This window comes from Typopeltis vanoorti, chromosome 7, assembly GCF_054136105.1.
Source record: "Typopeltis vanoorti isolate ZY-2024b chromosome 7, IOZ_Tvanoo_1.0, whole genome shotgun sequence".
Classification (NCBI taxonomy): Eukaryota; Metazoa; Arthropoda; class Arachnida; order Uropygi; family Thelyphonidae; genus Typopeltis; species Typopeltis vanoorti.
In genome coordinates this window covers 99255861-99276465 of record NC_143555.1, presented here as the reverse complement: position 1 = coordinate 99276465, position 20605 = coordinate 99255861, and the positions used below count along the sequence as shown (strand labels likewise).

The window sequence follows — 20605 nt, the reverse complement described above, 5'->3', positions numbered from 1 at the left end:
ATATATATATATATACAGTACTTATATGTGATTAAATTTTTTTAAGTTAAATTGCTACATTAAGTTTTGTAATCGGTAGTAATATTCCTAGCATTTACTAAGTAGAAAGCGAAGATTTTCAGGGATGTTTGTTTTCTCCCCCTCCCCCTAAAAAAGAAAAATTCACAGAAAATATATTTACTTTATCTTAAATTTCTAAATGTTTCTGTATTTTGTAAATTTCTATTATTTTATGCTTAAACTTAATTTATACAAAACAATTTCCGTTAAATATTTTTTTTACACTTTAGAAATAATGAACCGACTCATCCCCCTTCTGAAGATAATGAAAAAGTCAAATTAACAAACTCTACTTCCCTTTTTCTTTAATGCTGTACTCACTGCTTCGCTCCTTACAGCCCGGAACCCATTTAATCTCTTCTTACAAGGCGCTCTTAAGAGCCATAAGCAGAAAAAAAAAAAAAAATTCACATATACTTTTTATAGGAAAATTGCATGGAAATACAACCAACGAATCATGCACAGTTTGAAAATGCCAGTCAAGTAAAAAAATCGCCGTGTGCAAGCCATTGGAAAGTAATATCATATGAAACATATTTTCTCAAATTTACCGTGAACTGGCAAAGTATGATTTATGATGGTGGGCCTCAATTTTTTATGCATGCATATTATGGGCTCTGGTTCTATCTTTGAATAATAGATGGCGCTACGGGAATATCTTTGTCGTAATCCTAACAAAGAGGAGTATCACTTAGAAAGAATACTTTTTGATTTTGTGTGAATGGATATTGGGAGGATAAGATCGTGTAGTTTCTCATTTTATTCAAACTGAATTTTAAAGTTTTAATTAGGTTCTTTTAAAGAAAGAACCAGACATGGCTTGTCATTACCAGTCATGCAGTTTCAATGCTTAAAAACTGATACTAATCGACCTTTATTAAGTATCGCTATTAATACTTTTATTATAAAATAATTAAGGCTTGCTCTACATTTCCGTTTTCCCAAAGTTCTTTTAATTATACTTAATTGGAATTGTAGTATATTTTATGATTTTTTTTCAGTGTGTAAAGAGTTTTGAATTGTGACGTATTGGAATGAACAGTGACATTCGAATAACTGAATTCCGAATCTTGGGCATATATGTAAAAAATATTTTCTCTGTAAATTGTGCAAAATTTATTTCTATATATTTGAAATTATATTTTACTAAAACTTTATTTGTATTTATTATTTGTAAAATTAATTCTATCATTTTAATTAGGTTATTTTAAAAAAATTAAACCGATCTTTATCCACCATTTTTTATCGCATATAGCCAAGTAACATTATTCAGCAAGTTGTAGTCTAAATTCATTACGGATACATTCAAACACAAAAGACCAAAAGCCATTTTAACTTCCTTCAGTGATGTATAATCTCCATGCCCGTTCTGGGCGAGCAAACTGCTCGTAATACATAATATTTTCCCTCGCTGTGACCGTAACAGACAACGGGGAATATGAAAAGCTTTTCGCTTCACCCCTTAAGTTATAATTGTCAATTGGAAGATGCGTACAATTAACAAATGTGTGCAACATGCTTCTTTTAATTTTAATTTCAATAATAAGATAATATGAGTTAAGAATCAATAATTAAGATTTTGAAAATCATCCAACATTTATGAAATTTTAGCGATGAGAGGATCAAAACTCTTTCATTTTCCAAATTAAGGCTTAAATTTTTAGCGTTGGCTGATTCTCAAAAACCGCTTGGCCCTCAGTTTAGGTTTGTTGTCTGATACCACTGAGAAAGTTAAGCTCTAACATCTTTAAAAGTACAATTAATCATACTTTTACTTTCTTCACAATTTCGCACTAATAATTAACTATAAAATAACAATGCAAGCTTTAAAATTTTAATTAGTAACTAATAATGTTTCAATAGTGCAATTTTATTCTAAAATATTTTAACATTTAAAATTAAAGAAAAAAAATAATCATTTTAATACTGCAATAATGCTATTTCGCTCGAAAAATCATTCATACGTGCATTTGGGTAATGTGACTCTTAATTTACAGTACGAATCAAACCTATTTTGCATCGAATATTTGACTCGAAGTCAAAAGCTAAAGTCCCATATTTTAAAACAAAAAAGCTAGGAAATATTACAAAAGTGTAAAACGTTGTTGTGAAAAGGGAAGTCATTTAGCTGGATGTGGCTTTCATAGTCGTTCCTAGTTCTATTTCTTTAGTGGACGACTGGATGGGGGTCCATAACTGTCAACATCTCCACTTAGGGGAGTGCTCATCTCACCAATAGTCGCTTTTTAACTTCTTTTTTTCGAAAGCCGAGTACAAGGTGACTTGTGTTATGATTATCAGGTAGCTATAAGGGAAATATAAATACATCTACAAGTGTGTAAAGCGAGAAGCGGAAATACCTGGGGTGACGAACCGCATCTGAAAGCGTCCGACCACTATTCACTACAATGACACACATTTGGAGAGGATTACGGTGCCACAGACGAAGGTCACTTGAATCTTCGAGTTCTAAACAGGGCGGCTTTTTCTTTGAAATATTCAGATTCTACGAGAGATTCTTGTAAGGAGCTATAGAGGTGGGTCGTTGTCATGGAGGGGGGGGGGGAAGAGAAGAATAACGAGAGGACAGTAAACGACAGTGGGGTGGTTGTGTTTCTATATGTATCCCCCCCTCGAGTGGAGACAAGTAGGTTTGGCGTCCACCGTACGAACACCAAACAGCAAAAGGAGATAAGCTCTCAAAGAAAGCCCGTTCATTTCTGTGTGTGTGTGTGTGTGTGTGTGTGTGAGGGAGCCGACTGTCCCACACTTATTTGTTCCCTATGACCGCAGGAAAATATGCTCCTACTTGTAAGCCTTCTCACAAAGACACAGAACAAGAGAGACGGCAAGTTTCCATGAAGTCAAATACAGAAAGAGGTATGCTTAAGATATTCAGATCCAACAATGTCTACTTGTAATACAGCGTGTATTTGGAAAGGTCAAAGTGTTTACGAAGTACGTGGGGTGTGCACACTTCAAAGAATTACTATGCATTCCATCTTTCAAGCAATACGTTATAGATAGGACGAAAGGTAAGAAGACAGAGCGAATCACAGAAAGCGCAGCTACTGATAAACAATAAAGTACTACTTACACTATTAGTCTATCTTAATGATTCAATTCAAATGAAATGGGACGAAGCATAAAATATGTTCTTTGGCTTCAAGTACGTGGATTCAAAGATGATTTTATAAAACAAGGACAAAAATAGGTGTTAATATCGTCGATCTCGATGTTTCTACTCTCACAGAACATTTCTTTACATTGTTTACTGATGGTGAAGTAGAGCAGGGGAACAAACAATAGAAAGACAGTCTTGAACATCGAATATGTCTGGATTTGTCAGCGTGACTGACCATTTTGGAAGATAGGAGGATCTGCTCCACTTCTTACTGAAAATCGATTCAAGGACTTGCTGCAGGTTGGGATGAACTTCTAACTTTATTGATTACAGATTCCAACGAAAGGGAAGACATAAATCTCTAATACTGACAATCCTTTAAAAAAAAAAAAAAAAATCCAGATTTTGAAGTTTCAAAATAGGGGAGAAAAAAAAAAAAAAAACAGAAAACTCCATGCCCGTCTCATTTTTTTTTTTTTTCGATCAAGAAAACAATAATTATAAGTAGATTTCAGAATTTCAGTTCATATGACTGTATTAATATAAAGACAGAATAAGTATGTGTTCAGAGAAACACACGAATGTGTGTGTGTGAAACTAATCCAACAACTAGATAATATCCAACCAACGAAATTCTAAAAACAAACACGGGTACAGCAGAAAGGGAACATCCGGAAAGAGGTCATGTGGTTCAGTAGATTCTGGGTTCCAGTTGTTCCTCGCTGACAACAAAGTCAGAGAGATTGCAGCATTATATTTGTATTTTCTTGAAAACGTTCAAGTGTCTGATGCCAACGGAGAGACATACGAATGTTCACAGCCTACTTTGAACATTGCTGATCCAGTAAATCCCTTCATTCTCACAGTTTATCCATATGATGATTACTTCCGGTAGAATAATGCACAATAATAAGAGGCACAGATGATTCCAGTACTATCAGTTTCAAGCTAATTGAAGAACTGTGAATTAAGGGAGAAAGTGTTGTTGATGACAGGAACAACCTGCAGTACAATCGTAGGCATCTGTGAATGGCTGTGTGCATGGATCGGAAGCTCTATAGAATGCTATGGCATACCGGTGGAGTCCATGCCTCGATAAGTTACAGTTGTGCTGATAATCAATTGGCTGCTGGGACGCCATTATACCCAAGTGAATCGTCATTGTGAAGTTTCCAATCCAACTATTTAAAAACGCTTAACAGTACTGTTGCAAAAAAAAAGGTGAAGCTTAACGCTTTTGTATTCCCCGTTGTCTGAATCGAAGTAAACTTTGGTAGGAATAACTTATGAGCATTTAGCTCGTTCTGTGGAGGCGGAGGGATTAAATGACATCATTGGAAATTAAAATGGCTTTAGGTCTTTTGCAGAAATCATATTCGTTGTAGTCTTCAGCTTGTTGTATCAGTTGTTAGGGTGCGTAGCCGCATTTGAAAAGAACTTTACTGCTAGAGAGGGAAGGATTGAGGAGACACGAGTATTGGTATCATATCACGGTGAATCTATTCATTTCAGATGAATCACGGAGCATTTGGAATCATTCGCAAACATTTGTTTTGCACTCGTTGTAATAACTTTGGAAGCATGGCTCCAAGCTGGAGAAGCGTAGGTAATTATGGGACGAATCACTATCTGATAGAGTAATAGTTTGTTCCTTGTATTTAATTTGCTATATCGATTAATCAAGGGGTAGAGTTGAGCAATAGTTTTGGATAATTTTACAGAGATGTACCTGATATGATTACTGAAACATAATCTTTTGTCTAGTAGTAACTCGAGATATTTGGCTTTTATTTGCCATGGAATTTTGGTACCAAACAGAATACTGTCCCCTTTGGGAGATACTAATCTTCTAGTGAATAGAATTGCTACACTTTTTTGAGGGTTTACTTGCTGTCTCCAGTGTGAGAATCATTTTTTCTAACATCTTGAAGTTTTTTGGTTACAAGGTGAGGACGGGGTAATAAGCCAACCAGAGAAACTTCGTATCTGTTCCAAGCTGTTCATCATCGTTATTTATAAATTAATATTTTAAAATTTATAAGGTGTTTTATTAGTCTTAAAAAAATAAAAACTTATATCAGAAATTTCCCTAGAATCTTTTACTATGAAACCTGTAATATTATATACATAAAGTTTTTTTTAATTATATTTATTAATTTTATTAAATATTGCATTTTCTTCCTTTTTTAAACATTGCTAATTGTTTAGAAGTACACTGTTTTTTTTTTTTTTTTCATTTATTGAACCACCCAAGTTTTGTGACACTTCCAGCTTTTTTTTTTTCCAACACACACAGCTATAGGTCAGGATCAGAATTTCTTGCAAAACTTGCCACCTGTAGCGATTCAGAGATATCGAATATCATCTGCAAACTGTCAAGGAAAACTATCGTCATAATGTCAGCCATGTGCACATACATTGCCAATATAATGGACCACCAAGAAAAATTCTAAAAAATAAAACAACCTCTCACAACATTTTATCTCCTCCCTTAAAAAATAAAATAAAAAACTCTATTATGATTTTTACGTAGCCTGCATCTGTTGCCAAACCTCAAAGAATGCCGGTTCCCACTGGGGTTCAGGGAGATTGGAATGTTGTGTAGCCGGACGCCTACGGAGCGTTTGTCGAATGTTAAGTGTCGCACCTGCACACGCGGTTGCAAGACGAAACGCTGGCTTTTGTGGCCTCCAGCCACGTGCGTTCGTACAGGTAGCTCTCCAGATGAGCAGACTGGCAGAAGCTCACAATCTACCAAGTTCTCACGGCCCTAGGCTATTCCATAGAGGGGACAGTACTCTGGAACGCTCCGTTAACCACTGGGAAAGTCTTGGGCACCCCACCCGCCCCTCTTGAGGTCCTGCTTAGTGGCCATCTGTTAGGACATACTGAGTTTACAAAAGATGGACATCGTATTTTATCTCTTTTGTTTGGTCCAAAGTGGTTCCTTTGGTTGTATTAGTTAACAAAACTTTCACCTGTTCTGTGGTATACTAGAAAAAATCAATATTAGCTTACAAAATCTGAGCATTTTTTCTTAGTATGCGCGCAAGCAATGTTTTTATCATAGTGAAGTTATAGAATTAGTATTTAGAATTTATTTTGGTGTATTTATAATATAGGAATATTAAATCTTGCAAAGGTTATTGTTTTGTTTTTTTTTTGTTGTTCGTTAAGATATTTTTGTATTATGTTTTGAATATCAATCATGTCCATTTCTTTACTAAAATATGCACCAAATGCGGTATTACCTTTCAATTGAACTAAGAGATATTAGTAGTAATATGCCATCCTCTAGTAGAAATATATTTGGTATATTCCATTTCATTAGACGTTCATAAATAAATAAATAAAATAAAAATAACACGCGAAACATGTAATAACTTTTAAGCATTCTTATAGGTTTTTGACTGACTGATCAATGTATGTAATCTCGAAACCATATGAATACGGTTTCGAAATTATGAAATTTTATTTGCATCATAATCTTTTATACATGTTTATTCTTTAAAAAAACATTATTTAGTTGATTATAATAACAGTTGTTAGGAATGTTATCTAATGTATAATACCTTGATGGACCTGTGTTTCACTCAGGATTTCTCCATGAGTGCAGGTCATGGAGAAATCCTCCAACGATCTCTCTCTCTTCCATGTTATAACCGTAGATTTCACTAGTGGACCATCTTGTAGATGGTCTTCCTGCTTTTCTCTTTATTCTTGGTTGCCAGTTGAGTATTCTATATGTCCATCTGTTATCCCTGAGTCTGGCAATGTAACCCGCTCATCTCATCTTGCTTTCATATACTACAGTTTACCGCATCTTTTATGCCTGATCTCTTTCTTAGTTCCGTGTTTCTAACATGTTCCATTTTGCTGATGTTACAAATCCTGCGTTCTATTGCACGCTGAGTTATTCTGAGAGTTTCTTCTTCTTTTCTTGTCGTGTTCCATGTTTCTGATTAATATGTGAGTGATGGAAGAATGTCACCATTAAATAGTTTTGCCATCTCAGAGATGTCAAGATTTGGATCAGTAAATGTTTCTTTTAGTCTGTTGAATGATAACCATGCAGCTTTCTTTCTTTTTTGCTAGTTCTTCAGAAAAATCGTTATTAATTTTTATTGTTTGTCCTAAGTAACTGTAGGAGTCAACTTGTTCTATAGGGATGTTATCAATACATAGGATGTCACTTGTGTAGATGTTTTTGATCCATTTTGTTTTTTCTAGATTCATTTCTATGCCTATCTTACTGTTGTTTGTGTATATTGTTTCACCCATTTCTTCTAGGTCTTTTGGATTGTGGGATATCAGTACTAGATTATCGACAAACATAAGGATTTGTAGTTTTTCATCATCTATGCTTATTCCTCCGTTTAGGTCTAATTTTTTTTTTTTCAGAATGTATTCTAAAGTGCTTGTAAATAGATTTGAGGAGATCACAGCGCTTTAAAGCCCCCTCTCTTTATATCTATATTTATAGGTTGATCAAATAGGGTTATTTGTGTGTCATCTGATTTTTGTTAATTTCTTTTATCATGTGGATGTAAGTAGGATCCACATTTATTTCCAGTATTCTCTGCATTTTTCTGTTAGTTGTGAAATGACCTGGATATGATCTATTGTGGAGAAGCCTCTTCTGAATCCTGCCTGCTCTCTACTGGAGTTGTTTTCGAGAGTGTTTTGGATTCTGTTCAGTATTACTGTATTATATGTATAATACAATATAAATTAATTCATTTAAGAATATTTTTAAATAATTAAAATTAAATTTTAAAATAAAAAAAAATTATAAAATGAAATAGAAGCAAATAGAATTTTACAATAAAATTAAAACCGATTTCACTGACACCTCATTAACATTCATATGATTCGTTACTTTTAGCTTTTTACTGGTATTCGTAATGAAAACAGTCAAAAAACTTGAAACCATGATTGCATAGTAAAACACATTGGAATGTCCATAACTTAGCAAAGAGCCAACTCTCTTCATTAATCCCTGACTGTCCTAATCTTTCTCCTATCATCTTTTTGACACTTATGAAGTATTTGAAAAAAATACATTTTGTGGTTTCTCAACATACCACGAATCGAAAAAAAAAACCTTTCGGCCGGAGTTTTAAACTTCATTAGCATATTAATTGCTTCTCTAATTAATGGCTTCTCTTTTGGGATAATTTTTATGACATGGGGAGAAGTTCGTGTGGTCTGAAGTACAGAAAACTGAGTGCGTAAATCAGCAGAGATTTTTGCCTTTTTCTATACAAGCTGTGATTGCAAAAAAAAAAAAAAAAAAAAAACGATTATTGAGTACGAACAAGTCCCTGAATTCTCTCTGTCTATCTTTCTCTCTCTATGTGTGCATGCATGTAGGGGGTGTTTACTTATCAGATACATCAGGTTCACTTAGTCTACAGTGACATCGAGTAATGGACCAAGTTTCAGAGCCAGATTCAAATCCGGAGATAAGTGGGAGGAATAAAGAGCCATCTTCTCCTTTCTCACACCAAACTGCAACTGATTAAAACTGTCTTATCATTAAACAAACCACAAAAAGATAGCATGGACTTATCCTAGTTGCTTGGATGGGTTGAAGTTGAGAAGAAAGATCCTTGATAGTATTACATTGCTTACGATATCAAGCGGCTAAGGCCATGATTTGTGTATGAGCGAGCGCGCTCATTATCTCTCAACTACTAGTGTTCTTCGGCTGGTTTGTTTGTCTTGAGGGGAAAATCCTATCTCTCTGATATCAATCAAATGACATATCATTCTTCCGAATGGTTACGGAGGTATCTCACGGGAAAAACAGATGAACTTATTATGTCCATGAAAATATCTATACGAAATGTATTTGACAGAAACTTGGTATCTACATGACAAGAAATGGAGTAAAAGAATAACAGTGGATCAAATTGTTGATAGTATTCCTTTCCAGGAAAAAGTGTTCACATCCCAAGTATATACTCTAGGTCGGAAAAAGTGTTGGCGAAAAATTTTCTTCATATTTCACTTAAATAATTTCAAGTATTAAGTTCTGAAAAATGATGACGATGGACGCTCGATCCATAGGACAGGATCAGCCAGAATAAATGAAGAGAAGTGGACAGTTAATACTGTTAAGTTCGAAATTATACTAGAATGACTTATGCAGTAGTTCAGTCCATGCCAGCGCTTGTGTATTGGTAATAATTCTATAACGCTAGCCTGCAGAAGAAAGACCGGTACGTGTGTATTCTTACACGAACATCATTATAGTTTCTGTTATAGAAGTTGAGAAGAATTTTTCTGTTTCTTTTTTTTTTTCCCGGAACCTGTTCCCGAGTTGTACGTATTGTGGTTTCCCCAATGGTATCTGTTTTTTTTTTTTTTTTATTATTATTATTTTATTTTATTTTAAATTCCACAGCTTATGAAAAATCAACTGCAGAACTCAATATTTCAGACAATATGCCAGTTAAGGAAGCAACACTAGATGGCAGTAGTTGTCCACCATTCTTTTACCTTCTAATTACAAATCGTCAGCAGAAATGAACTCAATTACCGATGACTGTAAGCTCAATTACTGACGGGTGGTAGGCTAAGAAACGTTCCACTTACACTCTTTGGAAAATGAAAGGATGAATTGTAAGGAACAATTGTTAGTGTTCTAAATAGACTTTGGGGAAAGTAATAGTGAGTAACGGTTGTGATTGTTGAGAAATCCTGAGTGAAAAACAGGTCCATCAAGGTATTATACATTAGACAACCAACGCAATGAACTGTATGCATTTATAAGTATGTATGTCCTCAAGTTGGCTTCTTCTGCTAGAAGAAAAACACGTGTTTCCTGAAAAGGAACTAAAAAAAAAAAAAAAAACACTTCCGGAAACTCTGCATTCGAATCTGGGTCTTTCCGGATATGGCGCGCGTGTCTTTTTGACTTTACTGTCTTACTATGAGAGAAAGAGTGGAGAAGTCAGTAAAAGAGGGATCAATGATTGGATTTTTAAGGAGATTTCGGGAGTCTACTTCGCAAACGTAGGAGTGACACTTCAGAGAGGAGTGGATCAATAAGAGAAGTTTTTTCACATGAATAATTGCTGAATTAGTAGCATCTATTCAGGTGAAAAAGGAATGCCTTTATGCAGAAAAGAATGTCAACTTTTTTCTTTTTTTTTTTTTAAGTATTCCTTGGGTTTGGATATTTATTACAGAAGTTGTGGAGGAAATATGTTCATACCGTATTATGACATGTTAAATATTATTCCAAAAAGGAACAGTTTTTTCTTCTTCTCGAAGAATCGGGGCATTATCCAAGATATCGTGGAGGAAACTTTTTTTTTTTTTTTTGGAGAGAAGAAAGAGATTCTCGGAAACAGTGTCTTCATTTCTTTCTCTTCTTAATACAAATGAGGAGTTCTAAGCAATGAAGACACCTGTCTCTGATCATCTCTTTCTCCCCTCCAAGGAAGAAGTTGAGATCTGTTTATAGAATAAATGAACTCATTGCACAAGAAAAGAAACTTGGAGAGAAAAAGCACATCACTTTCCTATATTTTTAATGTGCATCTTAGTCGTGAAAGGTTGTAAATCTATGTCACATTAATACAGTGTATGAGCTGAGAGTTAGATAATGGGAAATCCCACTCTATAAACTAAACAAAGAACGTTTTTCAATCCACTTCAGTGATCTGGGTATGAAACCTCCACTGGTGATCTCACACTCAGTAATGAAATTCATCTACCACTTAGAGACATTTACTAACATCCATACCTTGGGTGGAATTCGCATTCACCTGTTGATTAAAGAATGAATCTGCTATTTACTCAGGTAACCAGATTTTTTTTTTTTTTAAATTCTGAAAATTAAATATGATCAAGATTTGCTTGTATGAAACTGTACATATTAGGCTCAATAGCCTGTCACAGGCAAATAACTGGCTTTATAAAAACTTATCTTATTATAGAGCAGTTATTTATTTCGTATGGGGGGGGTTTCGCCCTTTCCCATCCCGTCCTTTAGATTTGGTTGAGCCCTTCTAATGAGGGATTAAGTATGTATTTGATGACTGTAGATCTCTCTCTCTCTCTGTGTTCATAGGGCAGGTTCTGAGAGATGAAAAACCGGAGTTTTTGGATAAAAAACCCTCTACCTCCGTATGAGACCGGCTAACTCACCTTTAGTCGAAAGAGACCCGATAAAGATCACGTCATGGACGGGAACCGAACCAAGGGCTTTCCGACCAAAGGACTTCGCCTATACCGACTGAGCTATGAAGGCGCTAAGAGCAGTTAATTCTATGTATGTGATTCTGCATTTTTCAGAAATGAGTCTATACTGTGACATTTTGTCTGTTCCTATAAATGTTTTTTGTGTCCTCTATGGGTTTCGAACCCAGGTCTTTCTAACAAAAGGTCATCTTTACTGCCTGAACTAAGCAGGCTCTCTCTTATAGAAAAGTCTTAGTTCAACAGTTATACTAAAATAATTCAATGGAATTTTGAATCGGGTTTGTTGATAACCAAGAGTACGTTCCATTCTTTTGACTTCTTCACGCCGAGGAAAATATTCGACAAGAATTACTTGATTACGCAGAACATGGCTAATCATGCAGCAAAGAAGAACATACTGAACATAATGTAGTTGACCGTCAACAGAATTGTAAATAGGACTTCGAAGAATTGGAAAACTGTCATTGATTTGTAAATACTTATATTTACATTTTGTTTTCATATTTTATATGTTAGTTTTATAAAACTAGTGAACCTTTCGTTGATTTTTGTGAAGACATGCAACTCCAGCGTATTTCTAAAAGTGTAATCTTTTCAATCATGAAACAAATACATTCAGAGATGACGTAATACCTTCCTTAAAAAATATAGTTAGTTTCTGAATGATGAGGCAACTATGGATTGCGATATGCTCACAAAAGAAAAAAAAAATCATACATTTCCTGACCGAAGTCGATTTAAGTGTCAATTTTAGCAAGTAGTGCCTAGCGAAACTACGCATTGTTCCTAGACTTCATTAAAAACAATTCTCATATAATCTATTAATTTTACATATCTGAACATAAACTGCGCGTTCAACACATTGAAAACTGCTTGATCTGACCACCTCTCATTCTAACCAGCCAAAAAAACAAAACAAAAAAAAACAGATTATATTATCATCCCAGAATAAATTTTAATACCACGTGTCCTTATCCTTATAAGGACTGGCTTAAAGGGGGCGAAGCAAGAATGCTTTTCATCTTCCCCGTTATAGGAATAAGGTGTTATTAAGCTATTAAAGCTCTGATCATGGCAGGAGGGTAACAGCAATAGCCGAGCCTCAGTTAAAACTTCATTGGCTACAGCATTGCCATCCATTACCCTCCACGGGTATTAATCACCGCAACTCTTGTCTGAATACCACGTGTCCTTATAAGGACTGACTTAAAGGGGCGAAGTAAGAATACTTTTTATCTTCCCCGTTATCTCTGTAGTGGACAGTGTAGGTATAAGGTGTTATTGAGCTATAAAAGCTCTGATCATGGCAAGAGGGTAACAGCAATAACCGAGCCTCAGTTAGAACTTCATTGCCGATTAGATTCATAATTATTATAAAAGGGTGTCTTTTGAATGCATCTTAGTAAATTTAATTTTAATAACATAACAATTAGCTTTATTTATTACAACCACTAATAGAATAATATATATATATATAATCAGCATTTTACTTTCAAACAGATTTTGAGAATATAGTTCTATAAACCCAATTACAGCGTTATTTCTACATGTATATGCCTTATTATCGCCTTCCAGTTCGGACTAGTCAGACGTTCCCAGACTTTTTTCACCTCGGCCAAACGAAATACCTAACAGTTCCGTTTATTAATTAATTAGAGTCAAATTGCTTATTAAGTATTTGCGTCCGAAAAACTTAGTAATCGTTTTAAAAATTAACACATAATAATAGTTCAATATAGCGCCATAGCGCACAGGTGGGGAATCGCAAGACTTGTGGTGGTATCTCCGCTGTCCAACCGATAGCAGCATTGTATAACCTTAATAGAATAGAGAGAAAGGGAGAGAGAGAGAGAGAGAGAGAGAGAGAGAGAGGAATCAAATGTATTATAGAAATGAAATTATCTAAAATCAGAAATTAACGCAGTATGTTATATTAATTAATGCATTTGCTTTGTTTCATTGGCTTATATTTTTTCATTCGTTTTAAAAAATGAATAAATAAATAAAGTAGAATTAGTTACATATAAAGTCTCCGTTAAGATGAGTTTCTTTTATTTGGTTCTTCATAGAACTATTAGCAGCCTTTTGGGAAAAATCTTTTCCAATTTTTTTTTTTTTTTTTTTTTTTTTTTCGGAGTTAATAATTCATTAAACTCTTGGTAAACATTTAAGTCATCACTACTTAACAACACTCAAGAAAGCCATTAATGCCGCCAGAACATCTCGTCATCAACATTTTCTCCCCTGTCTTAATGCATAACTTTGACGGATTGTGTTGCTTTTGTAAAGGGAAGACTATCACCTTATTTAAATATCATTATCATCTTCCTTCAGCGTGAGCTTCCAAACTATGTCATTGGTTCATCTTGTATGCCTCACTTCACAACTGGTGGAAATATCTCCTGACGTCATGCTCTTACGCATGCGTCTATTGTTAACAGTAGCCTAACGCGTTATCAATCGATTTGAGGAGAAAACGCGTGAGCGAACACAGTTTGAGAGTGCTGGCATGAACTGACAACAGAAGTTGCCAGGGAAACTGGATCATGTGGAAAGACTAAAACGTAATTAAATTAAAAGTGATGGAACTGTTAGATGTGGATGGAGTATAATGGGTGACGGAGCTGTTAATTTGCATCTCTTCTCTTTTGTGTTGTCTGCCTCAGAAATGTGTACTTCCATTTTTAACAGGCTTGTTGACAATAAAAAAAAAAGCATAAATAATCAATATATGCTCAATGAATTTCTCACATCACATTCATGAATACTATACAAAAGTTTCTAAGAACTTTATATTTTGTTAAAACTTATAATTAATTGATAATACTTATTTAAAATTAATATTAATATTTTAAATTTTAATAAACTGAATTATTTACATGCATATAAAATTCACGCACCTATAATTATTTCGTATATTTTACAATAATTGAAATTTTAGAAGTACGATATCAGCTATAGTTAGTATTAGTTGTACATTATTATTATTATTTACTTTTTCATTGGTGTGATGTGATATCAGTTCAAGTACAAAATTAGCAGATGAAATAAACTTCGCATAATAATAACTAGACTTCTGTCGAGCAATTTACTTGTAGGCAAAATTCTCACGTTCTCTGGGAAAAACATGGGTGGTAACCCTATACTTTAGAAACTACCACAGCTTTCTTTTTTTACAGAACCTAGTCATACATTCCTTCTGTAACGACACCATTATCATCTTGCCCACTTGTAGGGGCGGCATGTTCTAGTTTAGCTTTATCTTCTGCCGACATTGACTACTTTTCTATTTTTGGGGAGGCCAAATTTTCAGGTCTACTAGATCAGTTATGTGTGCCCATCCAGGCCGTCAGGTCAGCGGATTTGACTTCCACGTTTACTTCTTCTGATCGGTAGAGGGGTTCCTGTGTGACGAAGCAATTATTTCGCTCAAATGGACATGAGTTGAGACGCCACGGCTGCTTCCCGAAGGGGGAATCCACGCCATGGAAACTTGAGGGAAGGGGGGGGGGTTGAAGTGCAGCCGTTTCGTTCTCGGCAAATGCGCTGGAATCATCGGTTCTGACAGTGGTTATCAGGATGGTGGACTATGGACGTAGAAATTTCAAAGGACTTCCGGGGGTGTCCTTAAAAGAGTAGGTGAAGGTAGATTTGAAATCATACCTCACGTTCAACCCGCAAGTGTAGAAAGGGTTTCGGTGTGTGCACTTCTGGGACCATCTGGTTAGGATCGTACAAATTATTAGTCAGTGTGGTAAACATGCGGCGTTTTACATATACACTTAAAGTAATTCTGGCCTCTGATGAGAACCAATAAGTTCGAAACAGCTGGCAAGCCAGTGAAACCTAAACGTACTAATAAAACGCGAATATGGGCCCGTGGGTGAGTATTTAAATTGTGCAAACCAAGGCGACCCCCACGCCGAAGGTTATATTCTCATAAGCTGTCAGGAAAAATTTAATCTGACTATAAGATCAAAAGAGATATATAACATCTCTTTATAAATAATGTACTATATATTAATTCAGCAGTTTAGTTTTTTTTTTATATAAGAAGCAAAAGGACCTCTACATCCCCCCCCCCCCCCAAAAAAAAATTTCCTTCTAGATAATATATCTTACTATAAAAGAGATTTTGGATAACGCTAGAATAACCCAGCGTGTAAGGATTTCCATTATTATTATTTTTAATCCAAAGCCAGTCTATATCAAATAGACTGACTCATAAATTCATTACAGGCATTGCTAATTTTAAAAACATTGGCATAAATATAATATAACTTGCTTTAGCTTAAATGTGAATCAAAACGAGGTGGAAAATCTCTGGTGTTAGTCATTAATCCACCAAGCAACAAAGAACAGAACTGACAACTAAATCTTTTTGAATGTTTTAGAATGAAAAATCCCTTTGTGTTCTATATACGCTAAACGTTGAACTTATACGTTATAGTCGAAAATGCTAGTTCGCTGATGAGATCCAATTTATCGAAACGATCGTCTTAGCAATTGAAAATTAAATCAAAAATCGTTATATTGAAAGATAGTATCTGTTCAACAGATGGTGAAGGACGTTTCTTTCAAGTGTATCCGATATTTAAAGCAAGTCATCAGTCATCGATTTTGGTATGGAAGTAGGATGGTGAATGTAATTTCGTGTGCTGCATTCCTTTAGCTTGATTTTGGATAAAAGCAAGGATGGGAGTTGTTTTCTGCTTCAAGTTACTACTCCCCATAAGGCCACAAATTGTACGTTTTGATTTATGATCAGTCCTATGAAGTGCTACATAAAAATTTTGTAGAAATTGGCATAAAATAAAACATGATTATTTTTAATACTTCACAAGAAAACTCCTACAGACTAATCTCGGAGAATAAAATAATAAATACCGCCCATTCAGCCTAAATATTAAAATTAATATAATATACACAAAATACAGTCCTAAAAAGGACTGAGTCCTTGACTCTTTATCCCTTCATCTGAATGAAGAAAATCTGTGTGGATGAGGTGTTATTGAGCTAAAAGCCCTAGTCATGACTGAGTAACGGCAATAGCTGAGCCTCAGTTAAAACTTCATCGGCTAAAATGGACTAGAAGTGAATTATTTTTATCTCAGCAGAATATAGTCCCTATATAAGGATGGCTTAAAGGAGCGAAGCAAGAATGCTTTTTATATTACCCGTTATCTGTAGAGGACAGTGTAGGGATAAGGTGTTATTGAGCTATTAAAGCTCTGATCATGGCAGGAGGGTAACAGCAATAGCCGAACCTCAGTTAGAACTTCATTGGCTACAGCACTGCTATCGATTATCCATTACCCTCCAAGGGTATTTGGATTGAATTCAATAAATTCTCTCTCAAAATACAATAGTCCTTATAAGGACTGGCTTTAAGGGGCGAAGCAAGAATGCTTTTCATCTTCCCCGTTATCTGTAGAGGACAGTGTAGGGATAAGGTGTTATTGAGCTATTAAAGCTCTAATCATGGCAGGAGGTTAACAGCAATAGCCGAGCCTCAGTTAGAACTTCATTGGCTACAGCATTGCCATCCATTACCCTCCAAGGGTATTGAATTGAATGAATCAATCACCGCATCTCACGGTCGATTCTCTCAAAATACAATACTTGCTTTGTTTCTACATATTTTAATAATATTCATTATTTATATGGTGTTCTTTTTTATTCTAAAAATTATTTTATAATTTTCAATTTTCTTTATTATTATTTTTCCATTCTTTATTAAGAATTTATTTTCTTTTTGAGAGTTAAAACCTTATCTTTTTTTCAATAATTTGAAATTCACATGGAACGTACTGTAGTGCTATTGTATGATTTATACTTTGACATTATGAGATGATCGTTTTCAATTCATCCGTCCTTTAGGAACGACACTGTTTTCGATTATGGGGTCCTAATTTGTGTGACCGTTTTTCATAACATAAAACCGTAAAAAGTCACGTAAAAGCTTGTACGTTTACTAACATTGATGTTTGAAGTGTATTTTTTAACTTATTAGGAATTATATTTAAATTTAGAGTTAAGTTTATTTTGTATTCTCTATCATTCGCGGCATTTCTAGGAGTTTATATTATTATGTCTTTTTAAGAACCGGGTAAAAAAAATCTTTACATTCAGTTTCGTTGGAATGTTAAAACTGCAGTGTAACATCCATGATCGATTGCAATTCACAGTTTAGACACTTGTCAAGTAGCTGACTTGACAAATGTTTTTACCATTACTTTCACTTTAGTAGAAATTATATTAAAAAAAATATAGTGTAAGAAAAAAAATTTAAGGAATATCTTTTTAAACAGTGTAAAAATTATTTTTTTAAAACGCTTAATTTTGATTTTTATTTATTATTTTTTGTAATAATTAATTTTAATTTAGTATATGGTTGATATGATATTTTCTTTTATTACATAGAGAATGAAGTTTGTAGCTATAGTCATTATTACGGTCTTAAGCAAAAAAAAAAACAGAATAATTAGTTTAAAAATGGCTTTGAAAAATAATTTTATTGTCGTTTATAACTGAAAAGAAATCTCACAGCCTAACATACAATCGATCTATTGATCATTCATTTTCCATTTATCTTGCTTCAAGTGCTTGGCTGCACTTCTCGTGTGCCTTTTAACAAAACAGATTAGATTTTTTTTTTTTGTTTTGTTTTGTTTGTTTGTATGACGCTTGCTTGGCCTTAGAACAATTGCACTTAACAAGGATGACTTCAACGCACGTTTTGTCTGAAAAAGTGACGGTCTCAGAATCGGCGTGTCGGTCTCCGCATGTTCATTCTCTTCTTCTCTCTCTCTCTCTCTCTCTCTCTCTCTCTCTCTTTCTCTCTCTCTTTCTTTCGTAGTGACGTCAGATGTTGCTACTGAAACTGACAATCACAAAAGCCACAAATAAGGGCTCTCTCGTCTAGCGAACTGGCCTCTACGGCCAGTCTGGTGTTCGCCCACGCGAAGCGTGCGCCAGTAGCGTATGAAGTCCAGGGCGGGCGTTTCCTAGAGCCGGTTGTAATCAGTGAGAAGTTCCGTGGTATTTGTTAATTCGGTAAGTGGCTGGTGATGACAGTGATGGGTTGTTTTGTGGGGTTATTTGAACCAGGAAGCATGCTGAAGTAGTCAATGGGCGGACAGCATTGTGCCAGAGGTGACTTAGGTAGCCCTAAAAGTATTGATGACAAGGAAGGAAAAAAAAAAGAAGACAAAGACACAGATCTCCAAATTATTCTTATTTCTTTGGTGGTCAGAAATGGTCACAGTCATCGGCCTTTCGCAGAATAGTGAAATCCATCAAGATATCGCACTCTCCAATAACGGTAAGCATCGGCGAAATTTTATTTATTTATTTCGCTTCTCGATGATTCAGCAAATGAAAAACTCTGTAAGATTAAGGATATTTTCTTTGCTGTCCATTTACGATCGTCTTGTAATAAACGCTAACTTTAGCCCTTTTGATTTGACGTCAATGCACCAACCACATAAGTCGTTCCATGTGTTGGGAGCTATTACGACTGTTTTAGCCTTTGAGACGTCTGACAGGGTTTCTCTAACTTTACTATCTGACAGAAGTAATGAGCGAGAAATGATTTCGAAATAGACGCCCTCTAGTGTAAATTCTATAAAGCTTGTTTATTATTTGAAAACAATGAAAAAATATGTTGATTATTTTGCTAACAAACGGAATTTAAAAATAAATAAATAAGTAAAATGAAGTAGTATATCTAAAATCATTTTTTAAATATATTGTATTTAAGCTTAGAATTGTTTCTTTATATTCTTTACAAGTTTTCTCTCAGAAAATCAGATTTTTCTGAAAAAAATCAACGCAGAATAGTAAATATTTTCTCAAATAATTGAAACATGAATAATGTATAATGAAATGTTTAGATAAGTAATATGAGGTGAGAACCACCATACCTTGGAGGGTAGTGGATCGCAATGTAGCCAATGAAGTTCTAACTGAGGCTCGGCCATTGCTGTTACCCTCCTGCCATGACCAGAGCTTTAATAGCTCAATAACACCTTATCCCTACACTGTCCTCTATCCTCTACAGATAACGGGGAAGATGAAAAGCATTCTTGCTTCGCCCCTTTAAGCCAGTCCTTATAAGGACTTTAGATAATAATATAGATAATATAATATAATATAATATAATAATCGAGGAAAAAGAATTCTATTTTCGTTATCAAATATACTTCGTAATAATTTTAGGTTACCCCATAAGAGCATGTTAACAATGAACGTATTTCTATTATGATGCATATCGAATTTTTCCTAATTTTAGATTACCTGATGTTATTACGAGCATGCTAACAATGAACTTATTTCTATTATGATGATTAAAAACTACTCATGGGAATCTTAAAAACTATATATCAGGTCCTGTTATTCACAGGGAGAGGCACGTGATGAGAGACGTATTCATCTCTTGCAGACATGATTGGAAGCATATAGCCAAATCAACTTAATAACAATTTTGACAATATGAGTTAGTACTTCAGTAAATAAATATTTCGTTGACATTACCTTCTTATTTTCTGTTCAGGTGATGCTTGTATTAGCAAATGGTCTTGCATCCTTTGTGTAATAAGACAGTTTAAATAAGGTCATGCAAGAATCGTTACTTTTTAGTTATTAAGTTAAATAGTATTTCTCAGGTGGATACTTATTATCGTTAAATGTTTGGTAATTTTCATGCCATCATTTATTATTATTTTTTTTTTAAATTTTTTTATTTGTGAGTATTATTACAGATGCATGGCATTTTAAGGTCGTTTTTGGTCCGTAATTCATGGAATTGGTTTAATCACTGGTTTTTAATTTTTATTTTTTTGCACAATCCATTTAGAAAATTGATTTAATTACGCCAAATAATACCCGTGATGAATTATTTGGCGTTAAATTATTCTCGCAAAGAGATATCGCATATGATATCATATGCATATAGATATTTGAATTCTAAGAACCTCTTCCGGATAAATTTTACTTTTTTGACTTCTCGGATTTACTTCATTAATCTGGCTTGTCATTCAGGTTATAAGTAATATACATCGAAATGTTGGCACTCCCTACTGACCCTGTTTTTGCAACTTTTGATTTTTTTGTAGTCGAATGTGGTTATATCTTGTAATCAACTGGTGATATCGGTATCAAAGCATTACAGCAATTAATGGCTTTTCTCTGTAAGCTTGCAAAAAT

General features: G+C 34.5%; 1 protein-coding gene across 1 annotated transcript in view; it reads left to right on the top strand.

Annotated features, from left to right (window-relative positions):
- The first annotated feature begins 2843 nt into the window (after positions 1-2843).
- Positions 2844-20605, top strand: part of LOC150104898 (paired box protein Pax-6-like) — a 94067-nt gene continuing 76305 nt past the window's right edge. Inside the window, exon 1 of the mRNA XM_090395084.1 lies at positions 2844-2940. Coding sequence (XP_090251210.1) covers positions 2844-2940 — 97 coding nt within the window. The remainder of the gene's footprint in view (positions 2941-20605) is intronic.